Below are 18,679 nucleotides of genomic sequence, written 5' to 3' on the forward strand. Positions count from 1 at the left end.
AGAATACACACGCTTATACCAACCACTCGTACGGCGTTATTGGCTGCCTAAAAGAGAATTCGGTCCTTTCCTGCTGTAGCCTTTATTGGTCATACATTATCTGTCTGATGTTCTTATGTTAGTTCCCCGCGCGCCGCCTCACTGCGCCACTTGCTCCTGCAGAAAACTAATGACGTCGAAGTCCTTGCCGCCCTCCTGCGCCCGCTGCTGCACCTCATCGAACGTGTAGTCCCGCAGGAGGGCGCCGTCCTCGAACACAGGCACGAGGATGTCCTGCGGGGGGAGGAAAGAGGCCTTGTGTGGGTCACGGTGCATGGGGCAAAGGTGAGGAGTGTGCGTGCCCCTGTGGACAGATACCCCCCACACACATGCCCCCCACCCCCCCACCCCACACACACACACACGCCCCTACACATACACGCCCCCCCCCCCACACACACCCCTCCCCCACACACACATACACGCCGCGACACACACACACGCCCCCCCACACATAAACGCCCCCACACATACACGCCCCCACATACACGCCCCCCCACACACTCCCCCCACACACACACATACGGCCTCCCCTACACACACCCAAAAGATACACTTCCCCACATACACATACACGCCCCTCACACGCCCACCCACACCCACATACACGCGCCCCCCGCACACGGCCCCCCCCCCCCCCCTCGCCTCACGCTCCCCGGCTACCCCCACGCACCTTCTCCGGGTCGCCCTCCCCGTGCTGCACCGTGGTGATCGCCCCGTCATCGCCACACTCCAGCGTCAGTCTCCCCCGCTTGCTGGTCTTGCCCGTGTCCGTGATGGGCTGCTTGTACACCTCCACGCCCGCGCCGCCCACCTCTGCGTAGCTCACCTTGTAGGCGCACTTCTGGGTGTCGCGGTTCACCTGTACGAAGGGTGGCTTACGTGGATTACTTGTACAAGGGATTGGGTTACCTGTCAAGGGGCCATATTTTTAACCCTTTCGGCTCCCAAGCACATGCATTAACAAGGCTTTCGTAGGCTTTGTGGGCATCTCCATGGGTAGTTTTATGATCCTTGGTAGTCTGACTGAGTTTCTGCACCATGACCTTTATAATTGATGTAGAAGGAAGCGTGTAATAATACCGACCTATTACCTGTACAAGGGATCACCTGTCTATTACCTGTACAAGGGTTGGGTTAGATGCCTCTTACCTCTGGGTCGCTGACGATACACTTTAACTAACTAATTCTGGGGTAAGCTAATTATACAAAGAATGATCGAAGAACTGTAGATAGATAGATAGATAGATAGTCTGAAAGTAGGTCTGAAGATGGATATGAGGAAAAAACGAAGGTTATGTTTTAATAATGAATCTGTAACACAACAAATAATGATTGGAAACGAAACACTGGAGAGAGCAGATGATTTCTACCCAGCTAGGAAAAATAATAGTTCATGCAAACCCAGTCCACGAAAATCAAATTACACACACACACACACACACACACACACACACACACACACACACACACACCTTCTGCAGCAGCCCCCCGCCGGCCCCAAAGAAGACGCCGCCGGTGCTCCAGCCGTGGGTCTTGAGGTGCTCCAACACGCCCCCTGCCGATAGTTGTTGATATTATTATTATTATTATTATTATTATTATTATTATTATTATTATTATTATTATTAGTAGTAGTAGTAGTAGTAGTAGTAGTAGTACCAGCATCTCCGTCCGTACATGTATTTGCAAACACATCAGTGCCTAAAGTACACCTGTTTGTAAAGACTCGCGGACAAGTTGTTGGGACTCTCGTGGGCAGTTTGTGAGTCTGATGTTTATAGGGAGTTTATGAACCTGAAGGAAAAATAAACTAGAAAACACCATGAAAACTTGACTCATCTTCTCTGCGGCCTTGAAATATATGCCTTTAAAGAGAGAGAGAGGCAGGAGAGTCTTAAGAGGTGAACATATCGAGTGCAAGGCAGGCTGGTGTACGTACAGAGGGACTCGAGGTCAATGCCGTCCGCCTGTATGACCTTGACGCACGGGGGCAGCATCTTGTAGCCCTTAGCGTTGGTCTCGGTCCCGAAGGCTTTCCCGAGGATCTCCAGCGACTGCGTTCAGAAGGGAGAGGGAGGATTTAGATGACGGGGAAGAGGGGGAGGGGGGGACAACTGACACCATGCCTTAAAGGGCTATTACACTGGGCAAATTTTCCGTGGATCTCCAGTCAAACCACGATTTCCGCTGGCGTGGTTCTCATTTGTTTCTTGTTATTGCTGCTGCTGATGATGGTGGTGAGTAATACCGTCGTCCTTTGGTGAAATCTACCGTAGCTTTGGAAGATCGTGGACACGTCAGAAAACCACGGAAATATGACAACCACGCCAGCGGAAATCGTGGTTTGACTAAAGATCCACGGAAAATTTCCCCAGTGTGATAGCCCCTTATCTTAGCTTTCCAAACATACATAAATCAGACCCGCTCCTCTATTGCCCTCCCCACCATTACCCCCTAGACACCCATCCCTCTCTAGTCTCAGCATCCTTTTCCCCTCTTAACCCTCACTACCACCACCACCTCCACCACCACCATCATCACCACCTCCTGACCACCACCACCACGCTCCTCCTCCTCTCCTTCATTCCTCAGACGTGTTTTTTGTGTACCTGAAATTCCATCTTCCACTCGCACGTCTCCCTTCTTACCCTTCCTCTCCTCACCCCCGCCCATCTCCTCCCCTTCCTCCCCTCACCACCTTCTCCTTCCTCTCTTCTTACCTTTCCTCCCCTCACCCCCGCCCATTTCCTCCCCTTCCTCCCATCACCACTTCCCCTTCCTCTCTTCTTCCTCTTTTCTTAGTTCTTACCCTTCCTCTCCTCACCACCTCCCCTTTTTCCCTTCGTCCTACTTTCTCACCATCTCTACCCTACCACCCCCCTCTTCCCTCTTCCCTCCCCTGCCGCTCTCCCTACCTTCAGCACCACTTCCTTGGGGTCGCCGCTGTCGGGCCTGAGGTAGACGCAGCCGCCCCTCGCGCCCCTTTCCAGCACCAGGTCCTTCAGCTCGCCTCCCCACATCTCCTCCAGGCACTTCCAGATGTCGTAAGAGTCGCATACACAGCCCGCGTCCCCTGTGTGTGTGTGTGTGTGTGTGTGTGTGAGAGAGAGAGAGAGAGAGAGAGAGAGAGAGAGAGAGAGAGAGAGAGAGAGAGAGGTTGTGCGTTGTTGAGTTGTGGAAAGGAAAGAAAGGAAACGATTGAATTAGTGTTTGAGAGAAAATAATCATTCATATGTGCATTAACTGTCTTATGAGAGAGAGAGAGAGAGAGAGAGAGAGAGAGAGAGAGAGAGAGAGAGAGAGAGAGAGAGAGAGAGAGAGAGAAGAAAACGTAACAGATGAGGAGGAGGAGAAAGAAGACCATAAGGAGAAGAGAAGGAAAAGGAGGAAAAATACAGGGAGGAGGGAAGAAAGAAAGAAGAACCAAAGGGAGAGAAGAACGAGGAGGAGGAGGAGGAGGAGGAGGAGGAGATACCCTGGGAGTAGGTGGTGAGCATGTGTCGGTGGGAGGCCAGCTCGTCATCGCGGCCCCAGCTGGTGACGGTGGAGTGCTCGGAGGAGGGCGTGGAGTACCCCGCGACGCCCTGCAGCCCATAGAACTTCCTCAGGAGCGACGAGCCGGCCACGGTGTCTGAGGCCTGAGGAGAGGGAGGAGTAGTGGTGATGTAGGTAGTGGTGGTGGTGGTGGTGGTGGTAATGCTAGTGTTGGTGGTGGTGATAGTGGTGGTGGTGGTAGTGTCTGAGGCCTGAAGAGAGGAGTAGTGGTGGTGATGAAGGTAGTGGTGTTGGTAGTGGTGGTGGTGGTGATAATGGTGGTGGTGGTGGTGGTGGTGGTGGTGTTTTGATGAAGGTTAATACGTTTTAAAATCAGGTTTAGTCATGTTACTGAGCTTCACTTCGGCAACACTTCAACGTGGCCTTCAAGCGTCGCCTCCTCCCCCTGGTTATAGTGAATCCACGAGGAACTGGCGGATTGGGGGGTTTCTGCGGGGGTCTCTCCTCCCGTACCACGCTGCCACATCTCTTGTCTCCAATTGTGGGATTAGAGTCAAGGTGTTAAGTGGACCACCATTATTCTCTCTCTCTCTCTCTCTCTCTCTCTCTCTCTCTCTCTCTCTCTCTCTCTCTCTCTCTCTCTCTTCTTCGGGGACGAGAATACAGGCTGTCTTGGTGACCTGTTCGTCATGCACTCATGATCCAGTTTGGCGCAGACTCTTTCAATGGTTCTTTCACTAACATTAGTGGCTCTTGCTGTTCTTGCAGATACTCTTGTGAGTGGTATGATAAATCCTCTGTTGTTTTTTTCGTCTAAAAAGTACTTGTTTACATTTTAAATGAGTTCTTTCTCGCGGCTGTGCAGCCAACGACGTGGAGAGGCAGGGGGTGGGAAGGAGGGGAGAGGCAGAGGCGGGAGCGGGCCACCCATGGGCCCACCAGCTGACCCTTCCATGACCTTGAGAGAAGTGACCTGGGCTCTGGATGTGTAGAATGACAACGTTGGAATACAACTCTGTCAAGTGTCGTGGTATTTATACAAAATATTTGTTATTATCTTAAAAACGAAACAATCTGAACGCTATATGACTTTACTGGATTATCCAATTATTTAATTAAATTCATTTAAAGGTAGTAAATAGCTGACATATGAGAGGAAGCGAGAAGTGTTGAGAGTGTGTGGCAAGTGACACGCCCTCCCCTCCCCTGCAGTATCCGCCTCTACCCCCGTCCCTCCCTCGCCCTTCCTCTGATCCTGACCTTGAAGCTGAGCATGTGCCCGGCTCCTCCCAGCGCTGCGGACTCCACCGACGACACTCCGCGGTACCCGGCGTCGTGCATCTGAAACGAATAGTAGTAGTAGTAAGTAGTAGTAGTAGTAGTAGTAGTAGAAGTATGAGAAAAGATACCGCTCACAACGCAACTCTAATGGATGGAGGCCCCGTTAAAAAAAAGTAGAAAAAAGTAGTAGTAGTAGTAGTATAAAGTTGTAGTAGAGGGAGGATATGCGTACCCTTCACTCCCCCCCACGATAGTACCCCTCCTCCCACGCACCTCCCTCACCTCCGATAGTACCTCTCCTCCCTCGCCACTCCCCCACCCCTGATAGTACTCCTCTTCTCCCATCCCTCCCCCACCCCCGATACTACCCCCCACCCCACAGCGGCCCCCGAGACCCACCATGAACTCCAGCATGTCCTCGGAGTCGCTGGTGAGGCGCAGGTAGTGGCCGATGAGTCGCCGATACACGCTGGAGGAGGTGGCGACCGTCATGGGGTACCACGTCTGGACCAGCAGCGTCTGGGGAGAGAGAGAGAGAGAGAGAGAGAGAGAGAGAGAGAGAGAGTGTTTCTGGATTTTATACGTGAAAAAAAAAGAACACCCACCCACTCACAACCACATACACACACACACACACACACACACACACACACACACACACACCATCTCTCTCTCTCTCTCTCTCTCTCTCTCTCTCTCTCTCTCCTTCCTTCCCCCCCCCGCACCTCGAAGAAGTTGGTGACCCAGGGCACTGCCGGGTCCGTGTTCTCGACGGTGAAGAGGACGTTCTTGGTGGGCAGGACGGTCCCCTCGGGCACGGCCTTGATGCGAAGAGGCAGCCGTCCCCCGTGATGCTGCAGTGGGGGAAGAAGGGGACAAAGGGGTGAGAGGGGGGATGAGATGTGGGGGGAGGAGGGAGGGAGGGGATAGGAGGAGTGAAAAAAAATTAGTCTTGCAACCTCATTCCTCCTTCTCTCCTTCGACCAGTCTGTCTTTCATTCCCCCGTGGTGTTGTAGAGTGGGGGAGAAGGTGAGAAGGGGGTGAGAGGGGGGATGAGATGTGGGGAGGGGAGGGAGGGAGGAAATGGGGAGTGAAAAAAAATAGTCTTTCTGTATTGCAACCTCATTCCTCCTTCTCTCCTCCGACCAGTCTGTATTTCATTCCCCCGTGGTGTTGTAGAGTGGGGGAGAAGGGTAGATCGGGAGAGAGGGAGGGGGAGAGAAAAAAATAGTTCTTCTCTATACTGCATTATCATACTATCATCATTCCTATCAGTCTTTTATTCATCCTCCACTTAATTTCACTCTTTCTTCCTCTTATACTTCCCTTTCATTGACAGTTTTATCCTTCTTTTACCTTTTCTTCGCTTTTCTTCCTTCTCGTCTTTCCTTTCATTCCATCATTCTCATCTCCCTTACACTCCTCCGCTTCCTTTTTAATTTCATATCTTCTCGTTTTCCCGCCCTCCTCCTATTCTTTCATCAACACACATATATTCTGCTTTATAAGCCTATAGTCAAATCATTTCAAATAGTCCGTTTGGGCGTTCGATACCGCGGGTCCTTTCCTCCCCTCTGCTCTGCCACACAGTTCCAACACCTGTCCCTTCCTCTCATATGTTACCTATAGGAAACATATGAGGGTGTAAAATAGGTGTTGGGATTGTATGGCAGAGCAGAGGGAAGGAAAAGACCCGAAGAATCGAACGCCCAAACGGACTATATGAAATGGTTTGACTTAAGTGACAGTTTAACAAGGTTTCTGCACCATGAACGTGAAGGAAAACACTCATGAGATCCCGACTATCTCTTGTGTGGCCTTGGGAAGTGTTTGTTGTGAGAGCCGAAAGCGTCTGGTGGTTTGTTGTGAGAGCCGAAAGCGTCTGAGGTCCCCCTTTGTCCCGCTAGTGGTCTTTATTTGTGTTGTGTCGTGGGCATAATATATCTCCATACCGTCGACGTTTTCATTCCGGGCGTGTCAGATGTTTAAGTGATGAATAGCCTCGGAACAACACGCTGCCTTGGGGGATGATATTGGTGAATTGACACTAATGGAAACTTGAGTGCTGTTTAAGGAAGTCGCGTAATAGTGTTTATTTTTTTCCCCGTAGTCTAGCAGTCCGAGTTGTAGGTTGTAGGTGTTTGTATTTCATGCCTTGTAACGAGACCTTTTCAGACGCCTTGCTGATTCACGCTAAATAATTGTGCGGTTTAGTCCTTGTCCTTCAGTGAGTGGTATTTTTTTTTTTACTGGTGATGAAAATTCCATTGACTTTTACCTTTTCTTCACTTTGCTTCCTTCTCGTCTTTCCTTTCATTCCATCCTTTTCATCTCCCTTACAGTCCTCCGCCTCCTTTTAATTTTATATCTTCTCGTTTTCATCCTTGCCTCTGGAACCTCTTATAATAATGATGATGATAATAATAATAATAATAATAATAATAATAATAATAATAAGTCGGGAAGGTTTACTAGAGAAGGTTGGAGTCATCGGTACACGGCAACTCGACACGGCAAGTCCGACCATCTACAGCAGGTTGAAGTTACCGTGTCACCAAGGGAGGAGGGGAAAGATCAGCGTTGCCGGATTATCGTATTCACCACATTGTATTTATCATTTTTAAGCCTCAAACTCTCGTACCTGCACAAATAACGATAGAAAATTAAAGTTAGCGTTAAAGCTGTTATTTATTGATGCTCTTTTTTTTCCTTTTTGCCATAGTTATCGGTCCGAAACTACGAAAATGCGATGCGATGAGTACGATAATTTGGCAACGCTGGGAAAGATCTTGTGCCACAGTATTGGGAAAACAGTAAAGGCGCCCACACATCCTCCTTACCTCCAATATATGCATCCATCCCGCCTCGTTAAACACATCCCCCTTACCTCCAATATATGCATCCATCCCGCCTCGTTAAACACATCCCCCTTACCTCCAATATATGCATCCATCCCGCCTCGTTAAACACATCCTCCCGCTTGAAGACCTGATCGATCACCTCCTTCGCCTCCTGCACCATCTCCTTCGTCAGCACAGGCCCGCACAGCCACCGCTTCAGGAGGTACTGCAGCCCGAAGAACACCGTGTAGGGGAACCTGAAGGCGACGAAGGGGTAGAGGGAAGGAAGGGAGGATATGCCTGCAGAAGGAAGAGATGAGTGAGAGTAGTATCGTAGTTAGGGATACTGAAGAAAGACAAGGAAGAAGGATATGGACGTAGAAGGAAAAGATAGAGAGAGAAGGAAGGAAGGACAAGGAGGACAAGGAGATATTTTTTTTATATGAGGAAGGATATGCGTGGTGGAGGAAGAAGTAGAGAGAGAAGTATCGTAGTTAGGGACAAGGAAGACGAGGAAAACAAGGAAGGAGTATATGCACGTAAAAGGAAGAGATAGAGAGAAGGAATATACGTTAAGAAAAAAAAAGACAGAGAAGAGCTTTATTGAGCGAAGATGGCTGTAACACAAATAGATAAGGATACAAAGCAGAGGTTCATAGGAGGAGGGAGAACCTGTGAAGGAGAAAGAAAGGTAGATAGATAGATAGATAGATTGACAGAAAAAGAAAAATATATGAACTCGCTTTCCGCCTCGTAAAGGAAAAAAAGGTTACAGAGAAGAACTTGATAGAAGAAGAAAGGAAGAAAGGTAGATAGATAGATAGATAGATTGACAGAAAAAGAAAAAAATATGAACTCGCTTTCCGCCTCGTGATTCGAAGTAAAGGTTAGCAGTAGGGAAGACACGTGAAGAAGAAAGGAAGATAGATAGATAGATAGATAGATAGATACAGATAAAGAAAAAATAATGAACTCGCTTTCCTCCTCGTGATTCGAAGTAAAGGTTAGTAGGAGGGAAGACACGTGAAGGAGAAAGGAAGATAGATAGATAGATAGATAGATAGATAGATAGATAGATAGATAAATAGATAGACAGATACAGATAAAGAAAAAATAATGAACTCGCTTTCCTCCTCGTGATTCGAAGTAAAGGTTAGTAGGAGGGAAGACACGTGAAGGAGAAAGGAAGATAGATAGATAGATAGAGAGAAAAAACAAAAGCGAATCAACTCACTTTCCGCCCCGTGATTCGAAGTAGGCATAGAGCTTGGTGGTTCCCGGAGGATAGACCTTGTAATGCGACGACTGCAGGACACGGCGCCGGAAATAAAAAAGAGAAAAGATATTAAAAGAAACGTCACTGAATAAAGAAACACAATTAAAAACACACTAATACATTAAAATTACACAATGCTTGTATTCTCAGACGCTTTTGAGAGAGAGAGAGAGAGAGAGAGAGAGAGAGAGAGAGAGAGAGAGAGAGAGAGAGAGAGAGAGAGGTTCGGAAATGTTGAGGTAACGTAACCTATTTTTAATCCTATCTCTCAAGAGTGATACATAATTTAAGTACGTAATACTCAAAACAAAAACGTCTCTTACCAATATTATTTTTTATTTTTATTTTTTCTCCAGTTTCTGAAAATCAACACTTTTTAAATCTAAACATTTCAATAATAGTATTTTCTTAGCGCGAAATTAAGTGCATTGTTAAATTTACTCTTATTTTCTGTTTTGCAAATATTTTCTTAAATAAGGGGCTCATAACACTCACTTCCTTTTTTATTAATTTTCTTGCATTGAATCCGCATTTTTTTATTATATATATTTAGGATACCTTTGTGCAATCCCTTTACTTTTTTTTATTTAATTTAAGTGATATGACGCCAAGCACTTCCATACTCACCTTCTTCCATTGTATCTTCTAACGTTGAATCTACTTCATTTTTTATTAATTTATTTAGGATACCTTTCTGCAATCCCTTTACAGAGACACGCCAGTCCTCGTCGACAGGAATTGGCAAAGGCCCGTGCTGCCCCCTTTTAAGAAGAAGCAATCTTTAAACAAACAACAACAATCCCTTTACCTTTATTAATATTGCTAAGGGGATTAGGATGGCAAGCACCTCCGTTCTCTCCTTCTACTTTCTTTGTATTTTCTGACATTAAATCTATATCGTTTTCGTTTTCTTTATACCTTTGTCCAGCCCCTCTTCTTTTTTTTGCATTGCTTGGGATAACGTTATGACAGCAACATCTCCGTTCTCCTTTGCTGTAGTACTTTTAATTAATCAATACGTTGGTTAGTTTCGTTATGAGCCAGACGAGACAGGACGCCTAGATCACGGGGAGGAGTTCGTGTGCTCCGGATCAGCTTCACTCAGGCGGCTCGGGGATTCGCGCGGCCATTTTGATCAGCGGATACCCTCATTTGTCCTTCCGGCCCCAGCGAGGGAGGGAGGGCGAGCGGGCGAGTCGGCGGCGAGGAGTGATGGAGCTTCCCAAAGACACCGGTACGTCACTCTCACACCTCATTTTGTCCTTCCGGCCCCAGCGAGGGAGGGAGGGCGAGCGGGCGAGGCGGCGGCGTGGAGTGATGGAGCTTCCCAAAGACACCGGTACGTCACTCTCACACCTCACCGCCACCATCCTCACTCTACCATCATCCCATCTACACCACCATTGCCACATTATCCGCTCTAGTTGCAGCGTCATCACCAGTATCACCACAACACACCATTACCACCACCATTTTCCCTCTCTGCACCATCGAATTTTCACCCCCATTGCTGCCCTACCCGCTACCTACACTATCATCACCTCTATCATCACCACTATCACCACCACAAACACCATCACCACCACTATCCTCACCACAAACACCATCATCACCTCTTATCACCACCACAAACACCATCACCACCACTATCCTCACCACAAACACCATCACCACCACTATCCTCACCACAAACACCATCATCACCTCTTATCACCACCACAAACACCATCACCACCACTATCCTCACCACAAACACCATCACCACCACTATCCTCACCACAAACACCATCACCACCACTATCCTCACCACAAACACCATCACCACCACTATCCTCACCACAAACACCATCACCACCACTATCACCACCACAAACACCATCACCACCACCATCACCACCACAAACACCATCATCACCACTATCATCACCACCACTATCCTCACCACAAATACCATCACCACCACTATCCTCACCACAAACACCATCACCACCACTATCCTCACCACAAACACCATCACCACCACCATCACAACCACTATCATCACCACAAACACCATCACCACCACTATCCTCACCACAAACACCATCACCACCACTATCCTCACCACAAACACCATCACCACCACCATCACCACCACTATCATCACCACAAACACCATCACCACCACTATCATCACCACAAACACCATCACCACCACTATCCTCACCACAAACACCATCACCACAACTATCCTCACTCTCTTCATCATCACCACAACACCACCATCGATACCTTATCCCCGCTAGCTACAATACCACCACCACCACACCATCATCGTGCTATCACCACCATTATAATACACCACCACTGCTACACCACCACCGCTACCTGCATCATCATCACTGCAAGACGCGTGAACATATCTCTGTAGTCTCTAAAAAGGGGTCTCCATCCCCCTCGACCCCCAAAGTGTTACTGCTGACGGTATATTTTCATTGCTATCATGCATTTTCTTCTTTCTAGGTATATTATTTATCTTTGTTCTACTTTTTTTTCCTCTTCTATCACCACATTGTCAACACCAAATCTTATCTTTATTTATTGTGTATTTATTAAAAAAATTATTGTGTTTATTTTATCTCCTTTCTCTTTATTCTACTTTCTTCTCCTATCACATCTTATCTTTATTTATTTATTAATTGTGTATCTTCTTCTTGGTATATTCTTTCTTTTTATTCTACTTTCTTTTCTTCCCCTGTCACCACCTTGTCAACACCACACCTTAGCTTTATTTATTTATTTATTTATTGTGTATTAATGTGTTTATTTTATCTCCTTTCTCTTTATTTTACTTTCTTCTCCTATCACCACATCTTATCTTTATTTATTTATTTATTGTGTATCTCCTTCTTGGTATATTCTTTCTCTATTCTACTTTTTTTCCTCTTCACATTATCAACACCACATCATATTTTTGTGTTATTTTGGGGGGTGAGGCGCGTCCTTGCCCTTTACATTTACCCAATAATTCCCACGACCTGTCACACCCGCTAACTCATCCTTCTGACGCCGCCTCCTGCATCGCCACAACTGATAGTCTGATACACCAACCCAACCAGCCCGTCAGCCAGTCACCCTTCAAAACTCACGCCACTCAACCTATTGCTCTCACGTCTCCCCATCTCCCCACACCCCCAGACACACCGCCACCACCACCACGCCTGTGCATCACTACCCCAACCGAAGCCCTCATCAGCTCCTTGTAGTATGTAGGTACTTATGAATGAGTTTGTTGTGCCTTTCTTGGTGTGTGTGTGTGTGTGTGTGTAGCTACGCCGTCCACTCTGGGTTGAGTTGCCAGTGACTGAGTATAACTACGCAACAGTGACGGCGGGTTATGTCATCCCTGGCATTGAACTGGCTTGAAGGGACAGTTGTTTGTTTCCCCTGTTCATGGCCGATGCTTATTATATTCACACACCCAAACAATAGAGCTTCGTTGTAATTTTTCCAACTCTAGCAAAGCCTAAGAGAAAAAAGAATAATTGGAGAGGTTTTCCTCATCTTTATAGCTGTATATGCCAGTGGGCGAAATTACTACTACTACTACTACTATTGTTCATTATTATTACATCCGCCAATGAACTTGGAGGAGGTTATATTTTCGGTCCGGTCAGTATGTTTATTTGTTTGTTTGTTCGTTAACAGTCTCCTGTGCACAATTTTGCGGATATCTCAACCAATTTTTCAGGGAAGTTTCGTGTCCATCCAGAATAGAACCCATTATTTTTTTATGTCAAAGGTCAAAAGTCAAGGTCAAAGTCGCACAAAACGTCAGATTGGCCATAACTTCGGTTCTCGTCATCGTAGAGACTAAACTCTTGGTTCATATTTTAGCTCATGGAAAGACGCACCTTGCATGACCTTGACCTTGACCTCGAGAAGTTCGCCCTAGGTCAGAGTTTCCCGAAGGTTAAGACTATTACTAAGGGCGCTTTGTAGTAATCATTTATGCTGGGAAAAAATTAGGACACGCATCAATCATCACTAAAAGGATAAATGCACGATCAGGAATAATGTAAGAAAAAAAAAAAAAAAAAAAAAAAAAAAAATAGAGAATAAGTGGATTAAGTTAAGCAGATTTACACTTGGCAAATATACGATTGAAAGCTTTAAATGGGGGTTAGATGTGTTAAGTCTGAGAGTGTCGGGGAGAAGTTGATTTAAACCCGTCCTCAGGAGCTGCCAAGAGTGGATTGACTGTCACATTGTAGTCAAAGAGATTGTTCTGTAGTCTCCTTGATTGTAGTCTTCAGTTTGTGTGTATCTTCTTGCGCACACACACACACCTTGACATCCCCATCCTCACAGGCTGTCATCACCCTTCCCTTCACCAACCCTTCGTCACAACACGTCACAATATCCACACCACCGCCCCAGCCTCCCCTCCGCCACGCCTCGAATCCCTTGCCCCCTCCCCTCGCGTCGCACCTTGTAGCAGTCAGCCAGCAGGATAATGTTCTCCACAGGTCCTGACGCCATGGTGGTACTGGCAACACTGGCTGATGCACCGTGGTCCGTGTGTGTGAGGCGGCCTTGGCGTTGGCGGTGACTACGGTGGCGTGGGAAGGATAGTAAACATCCCTCTGCTTGATGCCCTCCATTGGGTGCATCCTTATTACGGTGAGAGAGAGAGAGAGAGAGAGAGAGAGAGAGAGAGAGAGAGAGAATTTACATAGATTTACATAGAAAATCAGACCACACAGACCCCATGGTCCAGTCTAGGTGGTCTGTCCCGAAGTGATTCTACATTAATCAGATGGCAGAGAGAGAGAGAGAGAGAGAGAGAGAGAGAGGGGAGGGAAGGGGGGGAAATTGGAGTGTTTGGCGTAGAAATGTGGGACTATAAAGAATAATGCTGGGTTCACAAATTCACGGTTTGTGGTCACGGTGCCCTCCCGACACGCAAAAATGGTGAATCGGCAGTGTATCCGTGACTAACCTTGGATTTCCGTCGCGGCATCGTAACCCCGCCGTGGAAAACCTTGGACGTCGGCAGTGTCTCACGATCATTTTGGTACGAGCAAAATGATCGTGGCACACCCCGACAACTGTCAAATGCCGTGACTATCCGGGATGGCATCGGGAAGGGTCCGGGCTAGCACCTGGAGTTCCGCCGCTCAGCCACGGTCTGATCACGTGTGCTGCGGACGCCTCCCGACCTCATAAAGCTGTCGGGACGCTGCCGGGCTGGGCCAGTGACCTCCCAGCGCTCTAGACGCCTCCGTGCACGTGTTGCGGGTCGACGAGCTCGAGTTATTAGCCCCTGCAGCAGCCAAGATGGCTACGGAGCAGCCCCAGTCCCCCCTGCAGGAGGAAGGTACCACTAAGCAGACACGAGGTAGCTACTCAGCCCCAGGAAAATGGACGGAAGAAGCTCGCCACCACTCTCCTCGATGAGGCGGTAGAGATGGACACACACACACTTAGCTAATTACAGCCTTTATTAGTTTGCTGCCACTAATGACCCAAGTAGCCTTGCCCCTCAATTAACACTAAAGCATCAGGTCATATAATCCCCTTTCCATAATCTTCATCCCCTCAAAGTTCACTTCACACGTAGCCTACTTACCTGCCAGCCCTGCCCCGTAATCTGAAAGCATCTGCCACGTGCACACACTCCACGCCCACAAAAAGTATATCCACAACCCACCACCCACCCCGCAACCGCAAATTCAACCCATATCCTACCTGCACAATAAACTTGTAGTAAATCGTTCTTCTACACACACACGCTGGTGCCAGTTCCAGGCAACGCCCCCTTTTTATACATCGGCAGAAATACCAAGATGCTACAACGGTTAGGCGCCGATGTCCGTGAAACACCGGGAAGGCACCTAGGCAACTCCGTAACTTCATCGTGGTCGTCGTGGGTGGGTCGTGGTTTTTTTTTTTTTTTTTTTGTGTTGCTGTTGCGCCTGGTAGGAGGGCCTGATGTGGTGCCTGATGGATGGCCGCGCAGGCGAGTGTTTATAGGCGCAGGCGCTTGCACATCTTGGCGCATTGGCTCATGCCCCCCGAACTCATTTTCTCTTCGCTGGACGGCGCTCCTCCGGGGGTCCGGGTCGATGGGTGGTCGCATGTGGGTGTTTGTGGCACTCACTCGTGACTGAAAAAAAAAGAAAGGGTAGCGTGGGGATTCGAACCCGCGTCGTCCATCACGCGGTGAATGTGAGCCCAGTACGCTACCAGTTCGGCCACCGCCTACCCAGCTGTAACCGTGGTGATATACTGTCATTTTCCGTGGCCGCCGTAAATGGGTCGGGAGGGCTCCGGGGTGGGATCGGAAATGGTCCGGGAACGTCGTTCTCGTTCCGGCGTACTACCTTTGTACAACCGCCACAGGGGTAATCCGGCGGTCAGATCGTGGCCACGGATTAACCACCTGCTCTCCGGGAGGCCATCGTGGACCACAAACCGTGAATGTGTGAACCCAACATTATTATGCTAGCCATCCTCACAACGGCTTCATCCAATATGTCAGGGCCCGTAGTGTGAACTCCTCCCCCTTTCCATGCATGGCTCGAGCCCGTGGCTCCACGCTGTCTCCACTGCAAGTTTTTTTTCCGACCTTCAGCAACTGAACTTTTCACTCAGGATTTTAATTAATATTTAATTATTGTTTCCTTGCTTCAACAGAGCTTTGCAAGGGAGGCCATGCAGAAAGGCTATAGCTTAGTGTTTTTTTTGTGGGATATTCATGGCATTCTTTGTCATTATTATTTATTTATTTAACAGGAAATATGTTATGCAGTCATGGGCTAATGCTGAAGGACGAGTCTGGAGGTGCCAGCGGGAGTAGTGAAGGTCAAGGTCTCTACACCTTGGTGAAGGTCGTGGCCACGTCTCGTCGGATTCGTAGTCTCCAGGGAGGTGAGGGCCAGCAGTTTTGTTTTTCGTCTTGACGTACCAGCTTTTGTTAATAAATGCCCTTTAACATAATCACATTCAAGTTATAAATGTTGTAAACGGCAACGTTGTAATGTTACACTTTTTTGAAACACCGTTGCATTTCTCAGACCCTCAACAACTAAACTCATCAATGCTGGGCGAGTAAATAGAAAACGAAACATGCCGGACATCAGAGCTATTTATAGTTTCAGCAGCGGACGACCCAAGAATGTGGTGAGCTGGATTATTGGTAACATCTTGAGGGGAGGGGGGCGTGGTGCCATGCGTAGAGCACGTTGTGGGATCTAATTCACCGTTTGCTTAGAAGTGTCGAAGAATACAGAATCGTAATTCTATCGGAGAGAAAGATCGAGGGACTCCTATCCGTTTTCAGGACAACAGATATTGGATATGAAACCTTGTTGTTTTCAGTCATTCTTTCAGGAGTCCCTCAATGGATGCCTACCCTTTTTTTTAGGCTTCTTAATTTCATAGGACGAGCAAAAAAGTATATATGTTAAGGATTAGAGGAATCACCGTTCTTAGGTGAGGGGTGTTTGTGGGCGAAAAAGGAGGAAGGAAAAATAGATGTTAAAGGTAGAGACGGAAGAGATTGACCAGGTGAGGTGTCAGCACGGAAGCACTGTTTTTAAAGTGTAGGAGCGCCGTCGGGTCCTAAAGGCTTCGGTTCGAATTCCGGCCTGGACAATCAGCATGCAGCCCACCCCGTTCGGATGGTTGAGTAGGAGAAATGCCCTAAATCGTCCAGACCGGAGCTTTTAGAGAGTTCAGCATGAAACATGAGCTGTAGAGTTGATATTTTTTGGCTAGATGCCCGTGTCAATTACCACGACAGATTGATCTGCCTGAAAGGAAACCGCAGATAAAAATCCATAGGAGGATAGTTCAGTAAGCGAAGATTTGTGCTAGGCTGTCAAAGGCTTTCGGGAAGCTTAAGACCACAGCAAAATTTCCACAAACGGCAAAGCGAGGCAACATGGCGGGAAATAAAAATTGCTTGAAAGTAGAAAATCATTTTATTAACCTAGAGGAATATGGCCGAGAAATCCGGTGCTAGAGACGAAGGTAAATTTGTAGCACTGTCATAATTGGTTCAGTCGTTTGCAGTTACTTTTTTTACAGGAAAAAAGCAGCGTCTCAAGGGCATTTCGATACCTCGAAGACCGTCCGTAGATCTGACATTGAAGTTCAAAATACAAAAATTACAAAAAAAAAATCAACTGAGTGGCACGAGTGCTTCGACTTAGACATGAACTGCTCAAGAACCAATAAATAATTATCAATCCCTGAGTCTGACGGGGGGGCGTCTCGGTGTAGGTGGTGGTACTGCTGGGCGCGGGTGGAGAGGCGAGGACGTTGACTGGGCTGTACCTGGTGGACGGACAAGAGATGACACTGGAGAGGAGTAAAGAAATGTTTGTATTCTAATCGCAGAAACAGGTTAACTTATGAGACAAGTAGGTAGTTTATACACCTGTTAACGATAAACTCTACTAAATTGGGTTTTAAGACCATTTTAGAATTCTAAACGGAACTGCTGGAAATTATACAAGGGCACCTCAAGAATCATGTGCTTGAAACAGTTAATGGGTCAAGATTACCTAAACTGCGCTCTAATGAACCTGTCAATGGACCAGTCTAAAAAAATAAATAAACTAGAATAGACTCAGATTGGGCAAAAAATATTGGTTTTAAGAAACTAAGCTAATGAGTGAAAACTTTTTTTAGGGAACTAATTTTTTTCATAAACGTTCATAGCGCAGAAATCTACACCACTAGTTATAATCCAGCACATCAAGCCCAAAGAACAAGTAGGAGACACCTTAACCAACCCGTCTACAATCGGAGCCACAATTCAGGGGGGACTGGCTCGGGGCGGAAGGCCGGATGCCCGTCGCGTCGACAACCGAATTTTAAGAAATATATACTAACCGTTGTAACTGCTTAGCCAGGTGGTGGGTGTCACGGAACCATGCAACCGAGTAAGTAGCGTGTGGAGGCGGGGCGGAGGAGCCGGCGACGACATGGGCAGGAACACTGAAAAATTTGTATATAAAGCTTCAGTAAAGAAAATTAAATCATGATTAGGCAAGAGCCTACTGAGGTAAAAAAAATACCTCTAGTTTTAATTTTTTTATAACTATGTAGGAGAGCCGTTATGACTGACAGCGGGAAAATGTTTAGCGGAGTGTGAAATATAGTGCAGCAGCGACGCATCACCAAGATATTGCCGCAGAACACGAACACCTCCTTGGCTCGTGCTGGAAGTGGCGTGTAATCCTGCCAATTATTTATAGATACGTTATGATTGACAGTTTAATATTAATTTTATATCAGTCAATTATAAACGTGTTAAATTTTTTTAAAAAGGCTGATTTGGCCGATTAATATTCAGATATGCTTAGTTAAGGGGACTAAGCCGTGATTCCATAATTGAGATATTTATTACTTTCCTTTTTTCAACAAAGGTGACGAGGCTACTTTTGTACTCACACAAAAGTCTTTGAATTGATCATCACTTGTTAAGTCAACTAATTCAACTTTCAAGTTATTAAGATTATGCCGAGTAATAAGAATGTCCGTTCATCCCATCTCCAAGACCGAACCACAACCACGGGTTCGGACAATTAGAAACTACATCACTGCTGTAAACAGGAAATAGCTACGAGCGTGGTAATCTAAAGAGCCAAATGGACAGTTTGAGGTCAAGAAGATTGAACTGCTGCAACCTTTTTTTTATAGGAGCGACGTGACCCAACCCTACCCCGGCGGCCATATAACAAAGTTACCCTT

General features: G+C 47.1%; 1 protein-coding gene and 2 long non-coding RNA genes across 4 annotated transcripts in view; 1 reads left to right on the forward strand and 2 right to left on the reverse strand.

Moving 5' to 3' along the window:
- Positions 1–66: 66 nt before the first annotated feature.
- Positions 67–13,500, reverse strand: LOC127001678 (nicotinamide phosphoribosyltransferase-like). Its single transcript, XM_050866680.1, has 12 exons — positions 13,406–13,500; positions 8,894–8,964; positions 7,754–7,916; positions 5,544–5,672; positions 5,218–5,337; positions 4,798–4,878; positions 3,518–3,680; positions 2,958–3,115; positions 1,982–2,096; positions 1,515–1,597; positions 713–901; positions 67–273 (listed from the first exon to the last, which is right to left on the reverse strand). The coding sequence occupies exons 1-12, from the start codon at positions 13,454–13,456 to the stop codon at positions 139–141; spliced, it is 1,458 nt and encodes a 485-aa protein (XP_050722637.1). The 5' UTR covers positions 13,457–13,500; the 3' UTR covers positions 67–138.
- Positions 11,549–18,679, forward strand: part of LOC127001681 (uncharacterized) — a 20,641-nt gene continuing 13,510 nt past the window's right edge. The window contains exons 1-3 of one of the 2 annotated variants that reach the window (XR_007755399.1): positions 11,549–12,187; positions 13,444–13,597; positions 15,713–15,847. This is a non-coding gene — a long non-coding RNA (uncharacterized LOC127001681). The remainder of the gene's footprint in view (positions 12,188–13,443; positions 13,598–15,712; positions 15,848–18,679) is intronic. The other variant, XR_007755398.1, reaches the window with a different exon arrangement.
- LOC127001680 (uncharacterized) overlaps positions 16,884–18,679 on the reverse strand; it is a 2,572-nt gene continuing 776 nt past the window's right edge. Inside the window, exons 2-3 of the long non-coding RNA XR_007755397.1 lie at positions 17,819–17,923; positions 16,884–17,257 (exon numbers count right to left, since the gene is read on the reverse strand). This is a non-coding gene — a long non-coding RNA (uncharacterized LOC127001680). The remainder of the gene's footprint in view (positions 17,258–17,818; positions 17,924–18,679) is intronic.

The sequence above is a fragment of the Eriocheir sinensis genome, chromosome 21, assembly GCF_024679095.1.
Source record: "Eriocheir sinensis breed Jianghai 21 chromosome 21, ASM2467909v1, whole genome shotgun sequence".
Taxonomy (NCBI): Eukaryota; Metazoa; Arthropoda; class Malacostraca; order Decapoda; family Varunidae; genus Eriocheir; species Eriocheir sinensis.